Source organism: Ovis aries, chromosome 16 (assembly GCF_016772045.2).
Source record: "Ovis aries strain OAR_USU_Benz2616 breed Rambouillet chromosome 16, ARS-UI_Ramb_v3.0, whole genome shotgun sequence".
In the NCBI taxonomy this organism is placed as follows: Eukaryota; Metazoa; Chordata; class Mammalia; order Artiodactyla; family Bovidae; genus Ovis; species Ovis aries.
In genome coordinates, this window is record NC_056069.1 from 37,212,530 (window position 1) to 37,234,463 (window position 21,934).

The window sequence follows — 21,934 nt, forward strand, 5'->3', positions numbered from 1 at the left end:
TGTCTTAGGAGGAGTGAGATTATGATTAGGTAGAGAAATACTGAGCTTAAAGAGATGAAATGAAGAGTCCTGGGTTGGGAAGATCATTTTATTTACTCAGGCTGAGGTAATGCTAACTTCATTTAAAAGGCTAAAAACACCTCAGCCTGGGTATATAAAATGATCTTCCCAACCCAGGATTCTCTGCCGGAGAGGGCAATGGCACCCCACTCCGGTACTCTTGCCTGGAAAATCCCATGGACAGAGGAGCCTGGTAGGCTACAGTCCATGGGGTCACAAAGAGTCAGACAGGACTGAGCGACTTCACTTTCACTTTTCACTTTCATGCATTGGAGAAGGAAATGGCAACCCACTCCAGTGTGCTTGCCTGGAGAATCCCAGGGACGGGGGAACCTGGCGGGCTTCCGTCTATGGGATCGCACAGAGTCGGACATGACTGAAGCGACTTAGCAGCAGCAGCAGCAGCATTCTCTGCATATGGGTGGACAGTACCGTAAGCAGTGATTTTGGATGGCAAGGAGCCTGAGCAGGATTATAGGGTAGGAAGATTTCCTCTTCCTTTTGGATCCTTCTAATTTCCTTTTCTGAATACTTCTCTGCTGTTCTCTGACTTTTCAGAGTTTTCAGGTTCATCCAGCCATACATTTTTATTTTCTTTCTCTTCCTAAAATTTCCTTTCTAGTCTCAGTTCAGTGATCTGTTTGACTGAGGGTGTCCATAATTTAAATGAGAAGGAGCTATTTTCTGTCCCCATGAAAGAAATATTAATATTTTCAGACAGTTAAGGAGTGGTAAAGATGGCTTTGGCAAGAGGAAATTTGCCCTTGAGTGGAGCTCTGGCAGGCTCCTGAGAGATAGGCATGGTATTGACCTTCAAAATCTACCAGTAGATCTTAGTAATGGATATCACTAGGATTAGAAGTTGTTCTGGCTATAATGTGAGTGACTTAAAAGCTTTACATTTTTAGGTAGTATTTTCATCTTACGATTTGTTTATGAATGTAAGTGAATTTCTAATTGGTTTGTTGTATGAACTAGATGTTTATGAGCAAACTCCTTTCTTCTTACTTGTTTCCTGGGACGTAAGATACACAAAATGTATGTGACATTTGCCTGCTATTCATTCCTTTGCTCTTATTTTTTGAAGTATCTCACCCCTTCTTGGCCATTATAAATTGTTAGAGACATTGTAGAGGGTCCTTTCTAAACATCTTGTTTTGCTTTTTCTAGGTCATACTGGGTAGGTGATGTCAGCTGGACTCACGATAGTCTTTTCCTGGCTTGTGTGTTAAAACGTGGCTCCCTGGTTTTATTGACCTGCCACGGTGAATTGCTAACGTTAATTACATTTGGTTGCTCTATAGAATTTGGGCCAGCAGAATTTATTCCTCTTCACCCACTAATAACATATAGGTGAGATATTTAAATCATTTAATTTATTTATAGTTTTTCTCTTGTTATTGCTTTACTGTATATTTTTTAAAAATATAATTTCATGTTTCAAACTGTCTTATTCTTTCTTTGAGTCTGTCATCTCAGTATCTGTTTATTTATAGTTTTCTTCTATTTCTTTTTGTGGCTTAATCCTGGTGAAAATTTGACAATGTGACTATGTAAGTATATGTTATTCAAATATTTAACTGTATTAAAAAATGTAACTTCTTTGATATAAAAATTAATAAAAATGTGATATGTCTTTTATTGTTTTAAAAGCAGAACACTTAATTTTTATCTAACTTGGGATGTGGATGTATCTGGCTTCCAAGATGGTGCTAGTGGTAAGGAACCCTTCTGCCAGTGCAGGAATGTAAGAGACATGGATTTGATCCCTGGGTTGGGAAGATCCCCTGGAGGAGGGCATAGCAACCCACTCCAGTATTCTTGCCTGGAGGATCCCATGGACAGAGGAGCCTGGTGGGCTACAGTCCATGGGGTCGCAAAGAGTCAGACACGACTAAGCGACTGAGCACCGGTGGATGTGTCTACTTTTTTCCCAAAGGGAAAAAGGGGAAAGTTGTTGGAAATGGATAGTAGACTCTAGAATTCAGCCATATTTAAATTTTAAATTGTGAGATCATGTAGCAGTTTGGCTTTGGTGTCAGATCAAGAATCAGATCTTGGTTCTTCTACTTATTGGTTGTGTGAGTTTGGGTAAGTTACTCTTTGAGCCTCATTTTCTTTTACTCTGAAATGAAGACGGCAGTAATTGTCTCTTAGACCTGAAGGAATGAAGCAAGATAATAAATAATTTTAAATTGCTTTAGTGCAGTTCTGGCGTAACATAAGAGCTCAGTAAATATTTGTTTTTATTGATGTTGATATTATTATGTTCGGGTAGACACATATAGATAGCTGTTTACAAAACAAAAAATTGGATAAGGTCTTTGAAACTAATCCATTACCTTTGCTTTACAGAAGGAAAACTGAGGAGGGATGTGTCCTTGATTATGTTTAACAAAGATTTTACTTTATTTCTAGCAATAGATAATTATGATGGAAAAACTTGTCACTTCCTGCAGTGAAAATGTTTTTCCTTATTACAGTCTGATTCCTAATTGACTTAAATTTCCTCACATTTTCCTTAAAAATTAGTCTTTAGGATCTTTCAGAATGGATTGTTTTTTCTGATTACAAAAGTAATACATATTCATTATTTTTAAAAGCTTAATCAAATGTTACAAAACTAAATACTATCAAAAGTGAAAGACTTGGAATCCTATTCCTTAGAGATAACAATTATTAGCATTTTAGTGTGTTGTCCTCTTAATTTGAAAATTTTATATAACATGTGCAATAACAACATTAATTTATTTTTAGAGCAAAATTAATTATATGATATATGCTGTTTACTGTTTTGCTTTTTTGATTTGACAGTATGTCTTATACATCTTTCCATGGAGTCTCTTTTTAATGATTTTATAAATTTTGTAGACTGTACCTTCTAAAACCAACCTTCTGTTGTGGGCCATTTGGTTCATGTAATCTATAGTTGATTATTTTCCTCGCCAGAAAAAAATATATTTTGGTTCTCTGTTGTCTTTATACTTATAAGACCCCAAAGTTAATAGTGATATTAAGTAATCAGTTGATATTAAGTATTCAGAATTAGGTATACCACTGTAACAATAAATACATTTATATGGAAACTCAGTCAAATTTAACCTTAAGCTGGTAAAATTTTACTCATCATCATCCTCTCCAAATGTTTCTTAATAACAAGAATACTCACAGCTCCTATTTATATTCTTACAAGGATTTTTAAATATACAGTAAGAAAGAAAGTTAACAGCTAAACTGTCTTTAATAGTAAAAATAACTGCCTCAATTTTTTTCTAAAAGAAATATAAAACTGGATTACAAACAATATTACAGACAATAGGGTAAATGTCACAATTCTGGGAAAATTTTAAAAAACCCACCAACCTCTGTATTATTTAATTACTTACGTTTTCCTCACAGATCTGTGCACATTTAATATTTTTCTGTTTAATTTGCTTGCTTTTTCATCATTCTGAAATGTTTGTTTTGTTTTTCCTTTGGAATAATATAATTGTTTTTCTAAAAGATTTTCCTCTCACTAATTCTTGAATTTTGATGTTTGTTTGCTAGACCACAGCAGTTTACACTTCAAGATTCAAATAATTCTGTAGATTCATCAGCTTCAGATAGTGACCCTATGAGACAGAGATTTTCTATAAAAGCACACTCACGATTACCGTACCTCATTATTTCTGATGGATACATGGTCACAACCCTTCGATTTCTTGATAATCTGTCTCCATCAGTGCTCATGAGATCCCTTCTACTTGATTCAACGCAGAGGCTTGAGAAAACATACGAAAGTGTGATACTGTGTAAGGTATGGTGCTTTTCGGTACCATCAGTAAAAGCTCGCTTCAGTCTTTTTTTAAAAATGTATTTATTTTTAATTGAAGGATAATTGCTTTTCAGTATTGTGTTGTTTCCCACTGAATGTCAACATTCTCAGTCTTTTTAAATTTAAAACTGTACTGACAGTGGTGTCCTTGGATTGTATATGTTTATCTATAGAAGTTATAATTGTAGTACAGTTATGGATAAAACTTTGCTCTTGGAAATCTTTTTTCTTCTATAGCCAAAAGGCAAAGGTCTGAACTTGCAATCACTGAATTCCCTAAGATCTAGCTTGTTAAAGCACCAAAGAGATGAAAATGTAGCTGATTCTACTGTTCCCAAATTCTTGCAAGCAGAAGAAACACTGAAGTTAAATGAAGAAACAGCGGATTTGCAGGTACTTGCTAGCAACGTTTTATTTTGAATAGTTATATACTGATTTTATTCCAAGAAACATATTTTGTTTTCCTGTTATTAAAGAGAAGAGAAATTTGATAACACTAAACTGATTAATAATCAGTTTAAATTAAATGATATTAATAATAATTTTTTCTCACTCATGTTTTAGGATTTTGAAGCAGAAGAAACTGATGATGGCATATGTTTTCCAAACAACTTATTCTCTTTTTGGAACCAAAAAAATGATCTGTTATTTAGTAGTGTTGAGGAGGGACGATTGGAATTTGCTTCTATGTTTGATACAATTCATGCAAAAGATAATACTGAGGAGACAGATAAAACTGTTACAGAACTGCACTCTGTCCAGAAAAATCTCCTTGCAGCATGGACTATAGGGATTTCAAAAAATGTGACAGAAAAAAATTTAATGTTAAATTACACAGTAGTTTGTATCACTCATTTTTTGTATATTCTTCAGTTTATAAAATGTCCTTTTCCCAAACTAGATCTTTTTTTAAGCAAGAGCTCAAAATATAATACATGGGTGCTTTGTATCTTTCAACTTTTTCATCAGTGTTTATCAATCCAGTATTGGGATATGAGATACAAGCAAGATGTAGGACATTTGGTGAAGCTGACCTCAAATACTATAAAGCTTTTGCTAACACAGCAACAACAGGATCTGTTATTCTCAGAGAAGCTTTTAGCCTGTTTTCATTTACTCAGAATGGTAGCTGATCATTTAAATGGCGTGTACAGTCTTCAGCCTGAAGTTATCTCAGCATCAGCTGAGGGAAGTAGAAGAGCAAAGCAAGACTCATTGGTGTTACCCATTTTTCAAATGTTTCAAGACAGTGGATCTTGGGAAAACTGGTCTTGGAACTCATCTTTCGAGATTCATCCTCAAGTATTACATTTTGTGCAACAGCCAGGACACAGGTACAGTGACTTGACTGTTAGGAGACCATCGGCATTGTCGAGTCTTCAAAATTGAGAGATAATTCCCATACTGTAAAATCCATTACTTTAAAGGATACAATTCAGTCATTTCTATTATAGTCACGAGGTTGTAGAATGAGTAGCCCAAATTCCAGAATATTTTTGTCACTCCCAAAAGAAACCTTGTACCATTAGCTCTCAGCATCATAGATTTTATGTTATTTAAAAGTGTTTTAGGATTTATGCCAAACATTTTTCAACACACATTATTTTATTAGTCTTGGGCAATCATGATACTATTTGATTTAGATAAGCACTATAGAAAAAATGACCACAGTTGTATAAAACATTTATGAAAGTTTAAAAAAATGTGCATTTTTTTGGCTTCGTGCTATCTTTGAACCTGATCAGTTGTATGCATATTATTACCTCAGGGAAGAATACATGGAGAGAAAAAGACTAATGAGGAGGCTATACTCATTAACTAAACTCTTAGTAAAGGCTAAAAAAAGGCTATGCTCATTCTTATCCCTGGTCTGAAATTTGATTTTTATGATTACCTAATTCTGTGTGCAGATTGAGTGTTCTCTGGAAAATATTGTACAGAAAGACTTTATGGTATCAGATGCAATTAAGTCAGAGAGTTCCTGAAGATGGCATGCAGTTAGCTGAAAAGATGACACATGAAGCATCTGCTGTCAAGTCCCTGTTATGCCATATACAGGCTGAATTGCAGACTGCTGGAGTTCGCTTGAACCAGACCTTAGAACTTAAATCTATCAATGGTCAGTATCTTATAAACAATTTCTAACTCCAGGTGTAAGTGATAGTAGGTTGTTGGGCTTTGAGTTTATTGATTGGTTGTAATTATTATTTTTTTTTTTCAAAGTAATTTCTGGCAGTGCTATATCTACTAAATTTTAAAACAAGTAAATTTTTATAATGTAATTTAATTAACCAGGGCTAACTGTTGGTTAAAAATTTTGTAGGGGAAGAGTGTTTCCTATTAGGATCATATGAAAAATCTGTTCAAATATGGAGGAAAGCTCTACAAGAAACCTGCGAGAAAGGTAGGGAGTGTTAAAATAATGTTACTTGCCATAATGTTCATGGGACCATATTTTAGCATGCTGCTATTCTTAAAAATAATTTCAGATTTCTGAGAACTGACAATTTCTTAATGCCTAAATAAAATACATACTGTAGGTACCTTGACTATTACCTACTTGGTAGATAAGACTCCTCTGTCCTTTTTTTGGTTAGTGATGGAACCTGTGATTGATTGGTAATGGGTAAAAAAGAGACTTAAATCCTAAATTTGAAAAAAAATGTTATTTAGTAAGACTGCAAATATCTACAAGAGACACTATGAGTCAAATAAGGTGCTATTACCAACTTATAGAAACTTGGAGCTAAGGCTCTCTGCCCTTAATTAATTCAACTTTAAGAATTTCCTGTGAGTTAGACTTATTATGAGGCTACATGGAGTTTTTGATGAGACAGTAGGGATGTGGATTCTAGAAACTGGTGATAGCTTTTATGATCTAGGGCTGAAGGTATAAGATAATAGAGGTTCTCAGCCAGTGACTGTGGAGCTAACCTTGACTGCCACTACTGGTCAGATTTAGCCAATTATTAAATTTATTTTCTGGCTGCTGTGGCTATGTATTAAGGGCCTGCTATGTGTATTAGACAATAAGAATAACTGAAATAAACAAGTTTACCCTCAAATTGCCCACAGTGTGGAGGATAGATTGCATAAAAAACTGGCATGTTTCTCATTACGCTTTATGGTATTTGCTGGGGGAGCGCACAGTCTGAACTGGAGTGCAAAAATCAATCTGGAGAAGACCTGGAGGAACAGACATGTAAAACTGAGAGAAAATTGTTCAGATGAAGGAGTGGGAATGGTGTAACAGGATATAGCACTCCAGAAGCAAGAAGACATGAGAAACCGTGGCAGTTTGGTAAATTGCAAGTAGTTGACCAGGTTATTTGAAACATATATGTAATATTGAGGATAAGGTGGTGAGTGCTAAAGTGAGAGGAGAGAATAGATGATAAGGAAAGATGCTCTGCAGTGTCATGGGATGAAGGTTTTATCCTGAAGACAGTGGGATCTGTTAAGATACAGAAAGAGTGCTTTTCAAATAAACATAGGCCATTTGGAAAGATCACTTTGGTACATTACAGAGGGCCATTTGTTGGAGTGTGGTATAGAGATGTGGGTTTTTACCTAGAAGCAAGAAAATTAGTCAGTTGAAGAAGTCCTGAAGCAAAGCAATGTCAAGAGTACTGGGGAACAAAAGTCACATTTGTTAGATGTTTAATAGGTTTGATCAAGTGAACTTGTGACCGAGGAGAGAAAAAAGTCTCATGCAGTTCTCAGGTTTGGAGATTGTATATCTGGATGAAGAAGAGTGGCATTCAGTGTGATGAGAAGTTCTCATGAAGAAAAGTTTTCATAATGAGCTTTATTCTGGACCTTTTAATTTAATTTCATTTCCAATTGTATCCATTTGGAATGGTTTCTTGTAAGGGAGACTGAAAGTAACAGTGCCTTCAACATGAAGTTTACTTCTCTTAGGAAAGGAGGCAAGGAGTTGACAGTCTGGGGCTATTTTGGTATTTCGGTGGTCTCATCAAGGACTCAAGCTTATATTTAGTGTTTCTACTCCATCATCCTTAGTGCATTGCTTCCACTCTTAAGGCTGTTGCATGAATTAACGTGGATGCTAGAGTCCTAGCCATCACGTGCATCATCCCGGTAACAGAAAGGAGGCAGGCAGGAGGGGCCAGAGAGGACACACCTCCTGGCTGAGATGCCTCTTGACACAGCTTGTCTGGCAGCTGTACGCTATATTATCTCTTGGCTAAGAACTTTGTCATATTTTCTCATGGCCACGTCTAGCAAGAAATCATGATCTGAGTGCACTGGAACTCCGAATAAAATTAGAATTCTTTTACTCGTGGTGGATAAGGGGCAGGTAACCTGCAGTCTCAGTCCTAAGCACCTTTTAGATATTTGAAGACAGTGGTCAAGGGATCCAATCTTATTTGGTAGTATTTCTTCTCAGGAAAGTCTCTTTGACTGTCTGTTTGATATATGTATGGTTTCTCTTGTGTTTTTTTAATTTGTGTTTTTGGCATGTGCCCTTCTGTTTCATGGGCTTCCCTGGTGGCTCAGAGGTTAAAGCGTCTGCCTGCAAGGCGGGAGACCTGGGTTCAATCCCTGGGTCGGGAAGATCCCCTGGAGAAGGAAATGGCAACCCACTCCAGTATTCTTGCCTGGAGAATCCCGTGGATGGAGGAGCCTGGTAGGTTACAGTCCATGGGGTCACAAAGAATCGGGCACGACTGAGCAACTTTCACTTCTGTTTCATAGTGTGTGTACTTGAGAGAGATGTTGTTAGTGGACCTTAGTACTGAGATAGTATTTGAGATGGATGTTGTTAGTGGACCTCAGTTAGTACTGAGATGAGCATTTGCGCCTCTTTTTGGATAAATTCTTAGTCATCTTATTACCTGACCACAGAAAATAAAATTGTTCAGAATTTATGATGAAAAAGAACATATTGCTGACCTGTTTTCTTTTACTCAGTTGTGAAACAGGTACAGAAAAGTTCACATGACATGAGGGTACAGTTGATGAATTTTTATAAACTGAACGTTTCTGTCTATCCAGCACTCAGATCAAGAACATTACGTAGCTAACATGTTTTTTAATGTAAGTGTAATTCTGCCCTATTTAAGGAGGAAGAAGGACATGTTTTCTTCAGCTTCGCTATTATCTTTCTCTTTTATACTGCCACCTCTATAACTATAATTTAAATGATGCTCAAGGATTATGTGATCAGCTAGTAAGAGAAATACTGAGATGGTCCCACCTTCCTGTAAAAGAAAATGAAGATTGTTCAGGTATGCTTTTCAAAAATCAGTATTTTTGTTTGTTTGTTTGCTTGTTTCTTTGTCTTTTAATGCCATCTGTTGGGTTTAATGTATTTTGGTTCATCAATGTAAAATCAGTATGTTTAATGTTAGCAATTTGTATTTACAGGTTTAGCTATGAAATTGCTTATACATAAAAGTTGGTTGCTCTGTTGCATTGTGGTGAATTTTTGGACTGTCAGCTTCTCAGCATCAAGGATCATGTTTTTGCTTGTTTTTAACCTTTGAGTCGCTCAGCTTAGCGGTACTTGCCTGCTGAACTGTTATAATTGTTGTCTCACATCTCACAGCCCTGTTTGTTAGACATAATGTCAGGTACCCAATGTCAGGTACTTTTCCTTAACATGTTTGTATTTTCTCTAATGGTTGCTTAAGGTAGTTTGCTAAAGTGATCAAAATCACTTTCTGACATATTCAGGGCCTTTTTAAAATCTGTTTAAGAGGTTGTAGAATATTTGTATTGTCCTTTTTTAAAAAAGGTATATTTAAATTAAGCAATAACCAAAGTGAAAGATGGGCTTCCCTGGTAGCTCAGTGGTAAAGAATCAGCCTGTCAATGCAGGAGACACAGGAGACACCGGTTCAGTTCCAGGATGGGGGAGATCCGCTAACGGGAAGGAAATGGTAACCTATTCCAGTATTCTTGCCTGGGAAATCCCATGGACAGAGGAGCCTGGTAAGCTGCAGTCCATGGGGTCACAAAGAGTCGAACATAACTTAGTGACTGAGCAACAGAGTGAAAGACATCTATGTGAATGAGCACATGATGTATTTATAATGCTGTTTTACAGTGGTAGACCGTGAGATACATACTTTGCATATGACTGTGTCAGATAGGCCAGTATATCAGTACTTTCTAAATGGAGTTCATGACTCTAGATGGAGTATTTGTATTTTTTTTTTTACTAATAACTAATTATTTATTGGTTTAAAAATCATTTACTGTTGGAAAGTAGAGATCAAAAGAAATTAGTTTACAAAAGGCTTTGAAAAATAGTTTGAGAGGGTTTGTAAAACCCTTTCTTTGATTTTTACCAGTTTATCATTTTTGTCCAGGAGAACAGTATTTGTTTAGTTTGTTTGGTTTCAGCCACTGTGGGTTTTTTTTTTTTTTAAATTTTAAGGTGAGATAGATAGTAGAATGGGCTTCCTGGGTAGTTCAGCCAGTGAAGAATCCACCTGCAACGCAGGAGACCCCAGTTCAATTCCTGGGTCAGGAAGATCTCCTGGAGAAGGCATAGGCTACCCACTCTAGTATTCTTCAGTTTCCCTGGTGGCTCAGACAATAAAGAATCCACCTGCAATGTGGGAGACCTGGATTCGATCCCTAGGTTGGGAAGATCCCCTGGAGGAGGGCATGGCAACCCACTCCAGTATTCTTGCCTGGAGAATCCCCATGGACAAAAGAACCTGGCAGGCTACAGTCCATAAGGATCGCGAAGAGTCAGACACAGCTGAGCGGCTAAGGACAGATGGTAGAATACTATGAAATTTTATCCTGGGACTCATATTTTCTCTGCATTTTTTAAATTTAATTTTTGTTTTATATTGGAGTATAGCTGATCTACAATATTGCGTTTCAGGTGTACTGCAAAATGGTTCAGTTGTACATATACATATATCCATTCTGTTTCAGATTATTTTCCCACATAGGTTATTACAGAATGCTGAGTAGAGTTCTCCATGCTATACAGTAGGCCCTTGTTGATTATCTATTTTATATATAGTAGAGTGTATATTTTACTCCTAAACTCTTAATTTATCCCTCCCCCCACCCCACCTTTCCTCTTTGGTGACTGTAGGTTTGTTTTCAAAGTCTGTGAGTCTGTTTCTGTTTTGTGAATAAGTTCATTTGTATTATCTTTTTAGATTCCATATATAAGTGATACCATATGCAAGCACTGTTTATGGATTTCCTACTCTATGATATTTGTCTTTTTAAATTTGTGTTTATTTAGTAGTAATATAGGTTCATTTTAGACAGTTTTGAAACATGGAAAGGTTTAAAGAAACTAAAATCACTTTTAATGCTACCATTTTTGTCTATGTGCATTCACATATGTTTATTACCAGAGCTAATATTCTGTTTTGTAATCTTTTAAATTTAATGTTGTGAATATTTTCGAATATAAATAATATTCTTTTTAAAAACCTAGTAAGCTTTTTCCTCATTATTGCATATTTTAGACTGTTACCACCTACTTACTATTTTAAATCATGTGGCAGTGTACGTAAATTTTTGTGAGCATTGCTAATGTCTGCATGTTAAATTTTGAGAAATGAGGTTATAGAGTCAAGGCTTCTGATGCCTAGTGTTAGACTGCCCTCCAAAAGGGCTGGTACCTGTGTATGAGTGGACGACATCTGTATGTGACTGTCTTTTCTTATGGGTGACTTTTTAGCTGACTGGATTTTTTTTCCAGCAGTGTTGTCACGATATGATATAACTGTCAAGATAAGTTAAACCTATGGTAATGTATTTAATTTTTAATGATAGTTGTTTAGAGTATTTTAAGCATATCCTCTCTTGGTCAGGAGTCCCCAGCACTACCCCTCAAGTTCAGTGATTCACAGGGAGAATGCACAGGCCTCTGTATATATTGAACTCGGGCCCCCTGCTGTAGAAGCATGGAGCCCTGACTTCTGAGAAAGAAAGATACTTTGCCACTGTTGAGACCATAAATGTCATAAAATATAATTTAACATTTATCTCGTATGGGCTTCCCTTGTGGCTCAGTTGGTAAAGAATCTGCCTACAGTGCGAGAGACCTGGCTTCAGTCCCTGAGTTGGGAAGATCCCTTGGAGAAGGGAATGGCTACCCACTCCAGTATTCTGGCCTGGAGAACTCTGTGGACTGTATAGTCCATGGGGTCGCAGAGTCGGACACAACTGAGTGACTTTGACTCACTCAATAGTTTTTAGCTATTTATTTTCAAACATCTGAATCCAGTTTATATTATTAAGTTTTTCAATTTTTAAATAGGGATGACATGTTTGCTCTAGTTTATGTCAGAAGCACTCTAGAAATCATAATGTGACTCTCTCCTCTGCCTTTTCCCTCCATCCTACACGTTCCCCTTGTCCATACCTCCCAAAAGAATCTTAATAGTAAAGAGTTAATGTTATGGGAGTATACTAATAATACAGAAACAGACATGAAAATCACTGTTCTGGCTCTTTTCAGATTTTCTTTGTAGTAAACTCTGCCTCCTTGCACTAAAGAAAGAAAATGAGAAAGAGGAGGAAGAAGGGGAAACAAATGATAAGCTTGCAAGTCCATTATGGCTGGATTGTTTTTATAGATCCTTCCACATTTTTAGATAAAACTGGTAACTTGAAGTCATAAAAGCGTTCCTAAGTGTATGTGCTGATAATTATGAGCTTATTATTTTATTTTTGTTCTATTGTCTTTAAGAAATGTAGATACCTGTTACAAGTTACCTTGTATAGGCCAGGGGTGTTGATCTTGGAAAGAAGTTTTAATTATAATTTTCTTCTTGCATCATGTTAGGAGCTTAACTATTCCTGCTTTTGTTAGTTTGATCGGAATCTCCTTTGCTCATTTGGTGTATCCTGCAGTTCCTGAGAAGTCTCCTTGTGAGTCTGGGGTGACTGGAAGTGTTCATCCTGAAGCGGCGGTGAGGGTGGTGCAGTCCATGGCTCGCTTCATGGCCGCCTACTTCACCAACCAGCGGCTGTGCATTTTGCCACCTCACAGTGTGGATGTTCTTCCTCCCCTTCATATTAAAACAGGTAATAGAGTAACCAATTTTCTCACCTTGTTTTTGCACATAATATTTAAAACGATTTGACACAGTGATCATTGGTATATGGAAATAATACTGTCTAGCTTAGTGCCTGACATGTAGGTGACTATTTATGAATGAATATAATCTGAGAAAGATAATTGCTTTGAACTTGTTTTTATTGAATATGTATTGTTTATACAGTTTCCTTTTTTTTTTTTTAAGTAAAAGAGCTATAAAAATGTGGTAATTGAACAAAGTTTGAGTATTCTAATTTCATTTCAGTTCAGTCACTCAGTCCTGTCTGACTCTTTGCAACCCCATGGACTATACCAGGCCTCCCTGTCCATCACCAACTCCCGGAGTTTATTTAGAATTTAATTTTTGGACATTTTATTATTTTATTTGGGTCATTTTTTCTTTGCCCTATTTAATCATGTCCTTATATTATCTGATGAAACTGTATGTATTTACCTTTATTTTGTATAATGCACTCTGATACTATTTCTTCTGTTTCTTTGTCTACTCGGTTTCAGTTTTTTAGGAATGCCAACATTTGCTGCATGACCCACTAAAGAGACACATTTTTCAGTGTTTAAAAAAAAAGAAAAGCTATTCTAGAGTATGTTAAGTATTATTTTAGGCCATTTTATATGTATCTTCCTTGTTGTGGTTTTGTGTAGAAAGTATTGATTAAGGAGATCTGTGTAGGGAGGAATGAGTTCCTGTGTATAACTGTAGTTAATCCATTTTTTTTCATCTACTCACAGAGCAGCCCTTTCGACTTATTCCTCTGCAACACTCTAAGGTGGCCAGTGCGGTCAGAGAGCAGAATCTTTCTGATGTGTGGACCGCTGAATATGCCCTTGAATTATTATTGATCGGTGGCCTGGTTCCAGAAGCCGTGTGGTTGGCACATAAACTTGGAGACTGGAAGACATCTATTTCTGTCGGTGTGGCTTTTCAACTCTTCTGTAAGCGTGATAGCAAATTCACGAGGTATGTATTTTAGGCACATCTAAGTTTAAAAAGTACCATGGTTTAATCTAAAGTGTTTCTTATTTCACTCATTGCTGGTATTTACACATTTTGTGGAATCCTTAGTTCAGCATTGTCCAGTAGAATTTTCTTTGGTGATGGAAATATTCTGTATGTCTGTCCAGTCTGATAGCTGCTAGCCACATGTATTTATTAAGCCCTTGAAAGATGACTGATAAGACCAAGGAGCTGGATTTTCAATCTAATTTTAATTAAATTAAATTTAGAGAGCTACATGCAGCTATTGTCGACTGTGTTAGACAGCTCAGAGGTTTCATTACTGTATTTAAACATCTATTTAGCACTTTTACTTGTTAGTAGTACCCTCAAAGGGCCTATAGTCAATGGGAGAGTTTTCTCTTTCCCAAACAGGATTTGTATTTTAAGCTAATCAAACTAATCCCTGCATTTTAAATCTTATGAATATTATGGCATTGCTGTGTCTTTGAATTCTCTGGGACAGAATACTGGAGTGGGTAGCCTTTCCCTTCTCCAGGGGATCTTCCCAACCAAGGGATGAAACCCGGGTCTCCTGCATTGCAGGCGGATTCTTTACCAGCTGAGCCACCAGGGAAGCCCATCCATGGTATGGTAGGGAGAGCAATAATATCAAGTGAGGGACAGACAGGAAATACTTTATGTGGGAGATGTCATTTGAGATGGGCGATGAAGGGAAGATGGAATCTTGACAAAGCAAGTAGCTGTAGGGAGAGAGAACATTCCAAACAGAAGCAAAGGCATGTGGCCCAAAGCACTTATGGTTTCATTTGGAGAGAGTCTGTATGTAGGGCAGTAGTAAGTGGTTAAGGATGGGGAGCTATATCAGTACTGTAATTGTAGAGGACCCCAGTACTCTCCTCAACACAGCATTTCCTCAATTATTTCTTTTCTAAACACAAGATGAATAACATGGACTTCTCTGGTTCTTAAAAATTTCATGTTTAGTTCTTGGTGTGTATATGTTTCCTTTTTAAAAAATTTGTAATTATTTCCCCCTGATTTGATGTGATTTCAGATCCAAGGAAAAGAGTCTGAATCTACCATTAAATATGACTCCAGCACAGATTTTTCAGGAAAAACTACAGTATTTCCTAGGTCAGCCAGCCTCTTTGGAAGCAAAAAATGAAATGAGCTCAAAATGCAAACAGTTTACAGGTGAGTTACCTAAGTATGGTTGACCTGTGTATCAGTTTAATACAAAGCTTATGGTATTTTAAAAGCTTTTAAGTACCCACACATTTGTGAATATTTTGGGGAAAAAAAAAAATAGGACTAAAAAATTCCCAGTCTGAACTTCTAGTTCTGGCAATGTCTTTTTGATGATCTGAAAATTCTCCCACAATAAATACATAGATACAGTGTGTTTCTAGATAAAATATAAAAATATGCATTTAAAGGCTCAGATTTAAAGTTTTAAAGATTTTCTTAGGTATTTACCCAAGAAAAATAAAAATCTAGGTTCACTGAAAAACCTGTATGTGAATGTGCATAGCTTTTTCATAACAGCCAAAAACTTGAAACAACCCGATTGCTTATTAACTTGTGGATACATAGACAAATTGTAATTTATCTGTAATGTAGAATAATAAAGAGGAGGAAACCACTGATAACATGCAACCACATGGATGAATCACAGAACCATTATGCTGAATGAAAGAACTTATAAATAAAACTACCCACTCTATGATTCCATGTATGTAACATTTCATAAAAAGCAACACTATAGGGACAGGAAACAGATCAGTGTTTACCTAGGAGTAAGGGAAGAAATGAGGAGAAGGCAGTGGCACCCCACTCCAGTACTCTTGCCTGGAAAATCCCATGGACAGAGGAGCCTGGTAGGCTGCAGTCCATGGGTTGGCTAAGAGTCAGAAACGACTGAGCGGCTTCACTTTCACTTTTCACTTTCATGCATTGGAGAAGGAAATGGCAACCCACTCCAGTGTTCTTGCCTGGAGAATCCCAGGGACGGGGGAGCCTGGTGGGCTGCTGTCATGGGGTCGCACAGAGCTGGACACGACTGAAGCCACTTAGCAGCAGCAACAGCAGCAAGGGGGGAATTGACAACAAAGAGGTATGAGACAACTTCTTGGAGTGATAAAAATGTTCTCATAGACTGGATAGATTTGCCAAAGCTCATTGAATTGTGTATTTTTTAAAAAATGTTTGTTTATATATTTGACTGCTCCCATCCTTAGTTGCAGCATGCAAGATCTTCTATCTTAGTTTTGGCATACAAACTCTGTTGAGGCCTGTGAGATCTAGTCCCCTGACCAGGGATCAAACCCAGGCCCTTTGCACTGGGAGCAAGGAGTCCTAGCCCCTGGACCACCAGGGTGAACTGTGTACATAAAAGGATAATTTTAGTGTATGTAAATTATACCTGTACAGATTGATTTAAAAACAAAAAACTCAGCAGATGGTTAGTAAACTAGAAAATAGATTTGAACCCTGTATACATTTACAAAATATATAGAGAGATAAAATATATCCATATATGGATAAAAAGAAAACATTTGGAAAACATGAAAGAGAGGTTAAACTTTGTATTGAACAAGAAGACACAACATATATTCAGTAGGAGTTCCAGTAGAGCCACACTAAATTCTGGATGGTGACGACCTCTGGAAATAGGAAGTGAAATAGGATTGGTACCTAAGGAATTTCAGCTGTAGCTGTAACATTTTATTTTTTACCTAAATTGGATATAGAAAACATGAATATCAGACAGGGATGAAAAGTCAGTACCTGAGTGTTTTCATAGTCTATACCTTGAGGTGTGCTTTGAGAGAATTCCTAATGTAAAAGTCCATACGTCTACAGGTCTGCCACCTGCATCTCTTTGCATTTTGTCTTCTAGAACATTTCCCCATTTTTACAAATATTTATAAAACTGAAGCCATACTGTATGGCTATTTCATATATTTTTGGTTTTTTTTGCTTCTTTAGCTTCACAAGTCCTTTTATAAAAGTACTGTGATTGAGTATTAAGGAAACGAAAATTACTGTCTCACTGCCTCCACATTAATGCTTTGTATTATTTTTGTGTGTTTCTTACATTCTATTTTTCCCATTAATGTTTTCCTTTTATTATTATTTTTTGAGTGATGATTATATTCTAAGCATGTGTTTATTTTGTAGTTGTGTTACAGTATCTCGTATAATTTCAGAAAGTCTTTGTGCTCTACCTATAATCTTAAAAGTAACAAAATCTTACATTTCTGTCCAGAAGTTTGAGTGTTTTGCATTTCGACCAATATGTTTATTTTTGGCAGTCAACTGTTTCAGATATGGAGTTTTAAACTACAAAATAGAAGGAAGAGTATAATATAAATTGTAACTGCTTTCCCTAATTCTGTGTTTGGCAGATCCCATTGAAGAAGAAGATGCGGATCTGCTGTTTGCTTCTGTGCAGGAAATACTGAAAGCAGCAGTTATGGCTGACGCGGATATTCTTTCAGAGACTTTTCAGCTTCTGATCGACTCTGCCAAGGACTTCAGTAAGAGACTGTGGGGCTTAGTGCCCGTCGGCTTGTATCTTCCAGCTCCTCCGTTATATTGTCCTCAGCCAGCTGTTCTTAGTGAAGTAAGCGTAACCTTTTAATTTAACATTTATTTTGTCCACTTTTTAAAATAATCAACCTGATAAGAATCATCAAGTTAAAAATGCAAGCTCTGAAGCCCACTTCTGGATTCCAGCTTTGCTGTTTATTAACTGAATAGTTTTCCTGGGCATTGTACGCAGCTGATGTTTGTTTCCTTATTCGTAAAATGAAGAAGGTGATAGTACCTCTAACAGCGTTGTTGTGAGCATTACAAACGAGACACCCTGAAAAAGCTTTTACCTTAGTGTCTAGGACACATAGTAAACATTCTGTAAATGTTAAAATTACTTTGATAATAAAACAAAATTAATAGATGTTTCTCTGTATCCAGATATTATTTTAAAAATAAACATTTGTTTACCGTAGAAAAATAATGAGTGTCAGAATTTGGAAGCCATTCATCTCATTGTCTTTGCCTCTCTGGAAAGACTTAGTTTGATTTTCTTTGACTGGAAAGATCATTGTTTTCTTCTGTACTTTTCAGTTGATAGTTCTGTCTTGTAAATCGCAATTACTGTATTCCTCTCAGGACCTTTTCCTCTGCTCTTTTTGAAAATAGTAACATTACTGTTAGCTGGTTTTAAGGTTTATAGTGTTAATGTGAACTGTTTACATTTAAATTGTTTTAATATTTAATTAACAGTTTAAATCGATTCTAGTATTGTTTCTTACTGTTTCAGAATTGGCAGCTTCTATCTTTATGTATTAAATCTGTCTTCTGTCTTTTTTTTTCAGTTATTTGTTGTATTCTTATCTGTTATGTTTTGAGTTACGTTTCAATACGTTAAAATATTTTATTGGTTGATATTTCACATGTGATATATTGCACATGGAAAGAATAAGTAGTCCCTGGTATTTCTCAGTAATTCCTCTTTCCTCTTATATCTGAGTCTTTAGTATATTGGTTTGCTGCTGCTGCTGCTAAGTCGCTTCAGTCGTGTTCGACTCTGTGCGACCCCATAGATGGCAGCCCACCAGGCTCCCCCGTCCCTGGGATTCTCCAGGCAAGAACACTGGAGTGGGTTGCCATTTCCTTCTCCAATGCATGAAAGTGAAAAGTGAAATTGAAGTCGCTCAGTCGTGTTCGACTAGTGGCAACCCCATGGACTGCAGGCCACCAGGCTCCTCCGTCCATGGGATTTTCCAGGCAAGAGTACTGGAGTGGGGTGCCATTGCCTTCTCCAAGTATATTGGTTTAGGGATTAGAAATAGCATTTAATGTATTTCTGGATATGCTGTGCTGATACTTGAGTACTAGCAATCCTTAGTAGTACTTCATTTTATTATTTTTTATTAAAATAAGCCAGAATGGTAGGATTTCTCGTAAATGTCACTCTGTACCAATTAGAACCCCTGGGGTTGAAAGTAACAGAAAACTTGATAAGTATTGGCTGGCATAATTGAGAAGCCCAGTTACGTTTTCAGAGACTTGGGCTCTTTCTCCCTCGTTTGTTTTCTAAATTGTCAGCTTCAGTTTAAGGCTGGCTCCCTTTGTGGGAGCCGGATGGCTACCAGCAGCTTCTCAGGATACTTTGTCCATGCCCAAAGGGAGTGGGAAGGGGAGAGAGAAAAGCAGTAAAAGTGTTTCTCTCCCAGCATCCACACAGGAGTACTGAGAGTTACTCTTGCGAGACCCATCAAGGTCACTGGCCAGGCCTGGAATCACACACCTTGGCTAGGGCTAAATGTGCAGTGCTGCTTGGCAGTCGATTAGGGCCTTCCCTTGCAGCTGGGGCCATAGGAACAGCTCTCTCTGAATCATTTAGCTATGTAAAAAAGGGACAGATGTTCCCCCCCCCCCCCACCAATAACTGAGTATTCTTAAGAAGTGGCATTGGTAGGAAAATGTTAGGGAAGCAAATGTTCATAATATTTGCATTGTCTCATTTCTGGAAAATTAATCTGTAGCTGCTGACTTGAATCATGTGTTGAATCAACAAACATTTATTGGATCCCACCACACATTGGATTTTGTGCAGTAGATGACAAGGCCTTTGCTCTTGACCAGTCTCAACAGTGTGGGAAACAGATACATAAATTAGCAAGAATAAATTAGTAAAAGCTAGAATGGAAATCTGAGCAAATTGCCATAATACCACAGAATGGAAGAGTTTCACAGAAGAGGTGACACTGAAATGTAATTGGATTTTTCTAGGCAGAGGAAGGGAAGAGGCATTCTTTTTGAAAGCAGTGATCTCTGTAATATTCCCCCAGTGAAGTCAGGGATGGTTGGCTTTAACTATTATAGCCTTTTCCACTGAGGTGAGACAAGTGTTTCCTTGACCCTGGAAAGAGCTGTAGTTAATCTCTGAGGCCATGCCTCAAAACTTTCTTTGTGAATCTCCAGGAATAGTCTAGTTTGAGAAGCACTATCTTTATTTTTACTGTAACATTGGAAGTTTCTGTTTTCCTGGCTACTAATTTTTTTTCTTTTTTCTTTTTTTTTTTAGGAAGATGGTGATGATCTTCTTTTAAAAGCTGAAAAAGATAATCGCCAAAAGGTGTCTGGAATCCTTCAGCGTGTTCTCTTGCTTTTCCGGGCAGCTCGGTGTTCTTTTCCTGTAGCACAGTGGTACATCTTGCAGTTGAGATGGGCAAGAAAAGTCATGCAAAAGGTGTGGAAATGTCTTAAGTCACTTGTGTGCTATTGCAATAGGGAAGAACCTTCTGTATTCTGTTACAAGTTAATCACTATAGGGATGTTGCCTATAGCTTAAATTATACATAATGGCCTATCTCTGGTAACCTTGCTTCCCAGGTCATGAGCATTAAGCTAAAATACCTTTGTTTAGTTCATGGGAAACATCCTGACCAGGCCTACCTGTGAATGACCACGGGAAGGGAGAAATTAACACATGCTCTCCAGAGGCTGATGGGAACAGGAAGTGTTTGATTTTATTCCCTTCCCTTTTAGTAGAAAAGGAGCCTGGTTCTAATTCAGGCAAGATGTTTCCTTGAGGCACAAGCCCACCATCTTCTCGGTTTGCTGGCTTTCTAAATAAAGCCGTTATTCGTTGCTGCAACAACTCATCCGTCAATTTTTGGCCTGTTGTGAGGCAAGCAATACGAGCTTAGACTCGGTAACACTACGGTAAACAATTTAAAGGGCTTCCCAGGTGACGCTAGTGGTAAGAACCCACCTGCCAGTGCAGGAGACTTTATAGACTCAGGTTCGATCCCTGTATTGGGAAGATCCCCTGGAGGAGAGCATGGCAACCCCTTCTAGTATTCTTTTGTGGAGAATCTCAAGAGGAGCTTGGCAGGCTACAGTCCATAAGGTCACACAGAGTCAGACACAACTGAAGTGACTTGGCATGAACAATTTAAATATACTAATATGTATTAGTATTAAAAATACTAATACGCATTAGTATTTATAATTGTGAAATTTTTCCAAGGAGTCCTGCCCCATAAATCCATAAATTTCAGACTTGCTTACAGTATGAAATCTGGACAGACCAAGTTTCTGCTGAAAGATAAGGACTCTGAGCTGGAGCTCTGTGTTAGCCCCTTCCTGTCTGATGATAGAAGATATAATCTAGTCAGTTAGTCCCAGGAAATTTCAGTTACTTTCTTTCTTTTCCCAATTACTTTTCTCCCCCACAATCATTAAAGATTTAAATTCAGTTCAGGGTTTATACTACTTCTTCCCGAGATGTTCCCTCTGTTCTCTGGGGGCCTCTGTGGGGTCAAACCATGGAGAGTTAGCTCTTGGCTAAGTGTTCCTTTGCAGTAGGCTCCACCAGTCAGTCTCCCCCTTCCTGTCTTCTGAGGTGTGCAGTTCGCTTTGATTCGGGGGCTGCTGTCCTCTTCTACGCTGACTTCAGCTGAGATGTAGCTGCCTTCTTATCTGATGTGCAGCCAGATGGGATGTCTACTTCTGTGCTCCTTATCCAGATCCAGTTCTTTGGTAGGCCAGTCATCTGTCTCTATAAAATGTAGAAATAAATATTATTAGCCCCCAAATATCTTAAATTTTGCTGTTGGTTAAGTTACTAAATGTACCAAGAGTTTATGGCTTCTTTTCTAGTAGAAACCCTAAGAGACCCTGAGAAGTTGTTTATCAAGTTTTTGAAAATTATCCTGTTATTAGAGAGAAATATTTGTGAAAGTTGCTTATAGCCACCATAAAAATATAAAACTATATTCATTTATAACTTGTTATTCCAAAGTTTTAAGTTTTTAAGTATGTTTACTAAGAAGGGCAAAGTGTTTATTGAAAGATTGTTTTTGATAGTTTTAAGTTCTATTGAGCCTGTGTGTTTGTTATAGGAAACTTTATTTTAGAAGTTGCTTACTGTAGAAAACTGTTTAAAGTTCTTTTTTTTTTTTTTTTTTAAAGTTCTAAGTTATGTTTGGTCTTACAAACTTCTGAGACTAATCTC

At 37.1% G+C, this 21,934-nt stretch overlaps 1 protein-coding gene across 4 annotated transcripts in view; it reads left to right on the forward strand.

Moving 5' to 3' along the window:
- Positions 1-21,934, forward strand: part of CPLANE1 (ciliogenesis and planar polarity effector complex subunit 1) — a 104,342-nt gene that overhangs the window by 8,314 nt on the left and 74,094 nt on the right. For all 4 annotated transcript variants that reach the window (XM_060400259.1, XM_060400260.1, XM_012097032.4 and 1 more), the window contains exons 9-20: positions 1,231-1,413; positions 3,610-3,859; positions 4,115-4,270; positions 4,442-5,211; positions 5,788-5,996; positions 6,201-6,281; positions 8,965-9,129; positions 12,740-12,913; positions 13,677-13,905; positions 14,960-15,099; positions 17,313-17,530; positions 20,000-20,164. In XM_060400259.1, the coding sequence (XP_060256242.1) occupies positions 1,231-1,413; positions 3,610-3,859; positions 4,115-4,270; positions 4,442-5,211; positions 5,788-5,996; positions 6,201-6,281; positions 8,965-9,129; positions 12,740-12,913; positions 13,677-13,905; positions 14,960-15,099; positions 17,313-17,530; positions 20,000-20,164 (2,740 nt within the window). The remainder of the gene's footprint in view (positions 1-1,230; positions 1,414-3,609; positions 3,860-4,114; positions 4,271-4,441; positions 5,212-5,787; positions 5,997-6,200; positions 6,282-8,964; positions 9,130-12,739; positions 12,914-13,676; positions 13,906-14,959; positions 15,100-17,312; positions 17,531-19,999; positions 20,165-21,934) is intronic.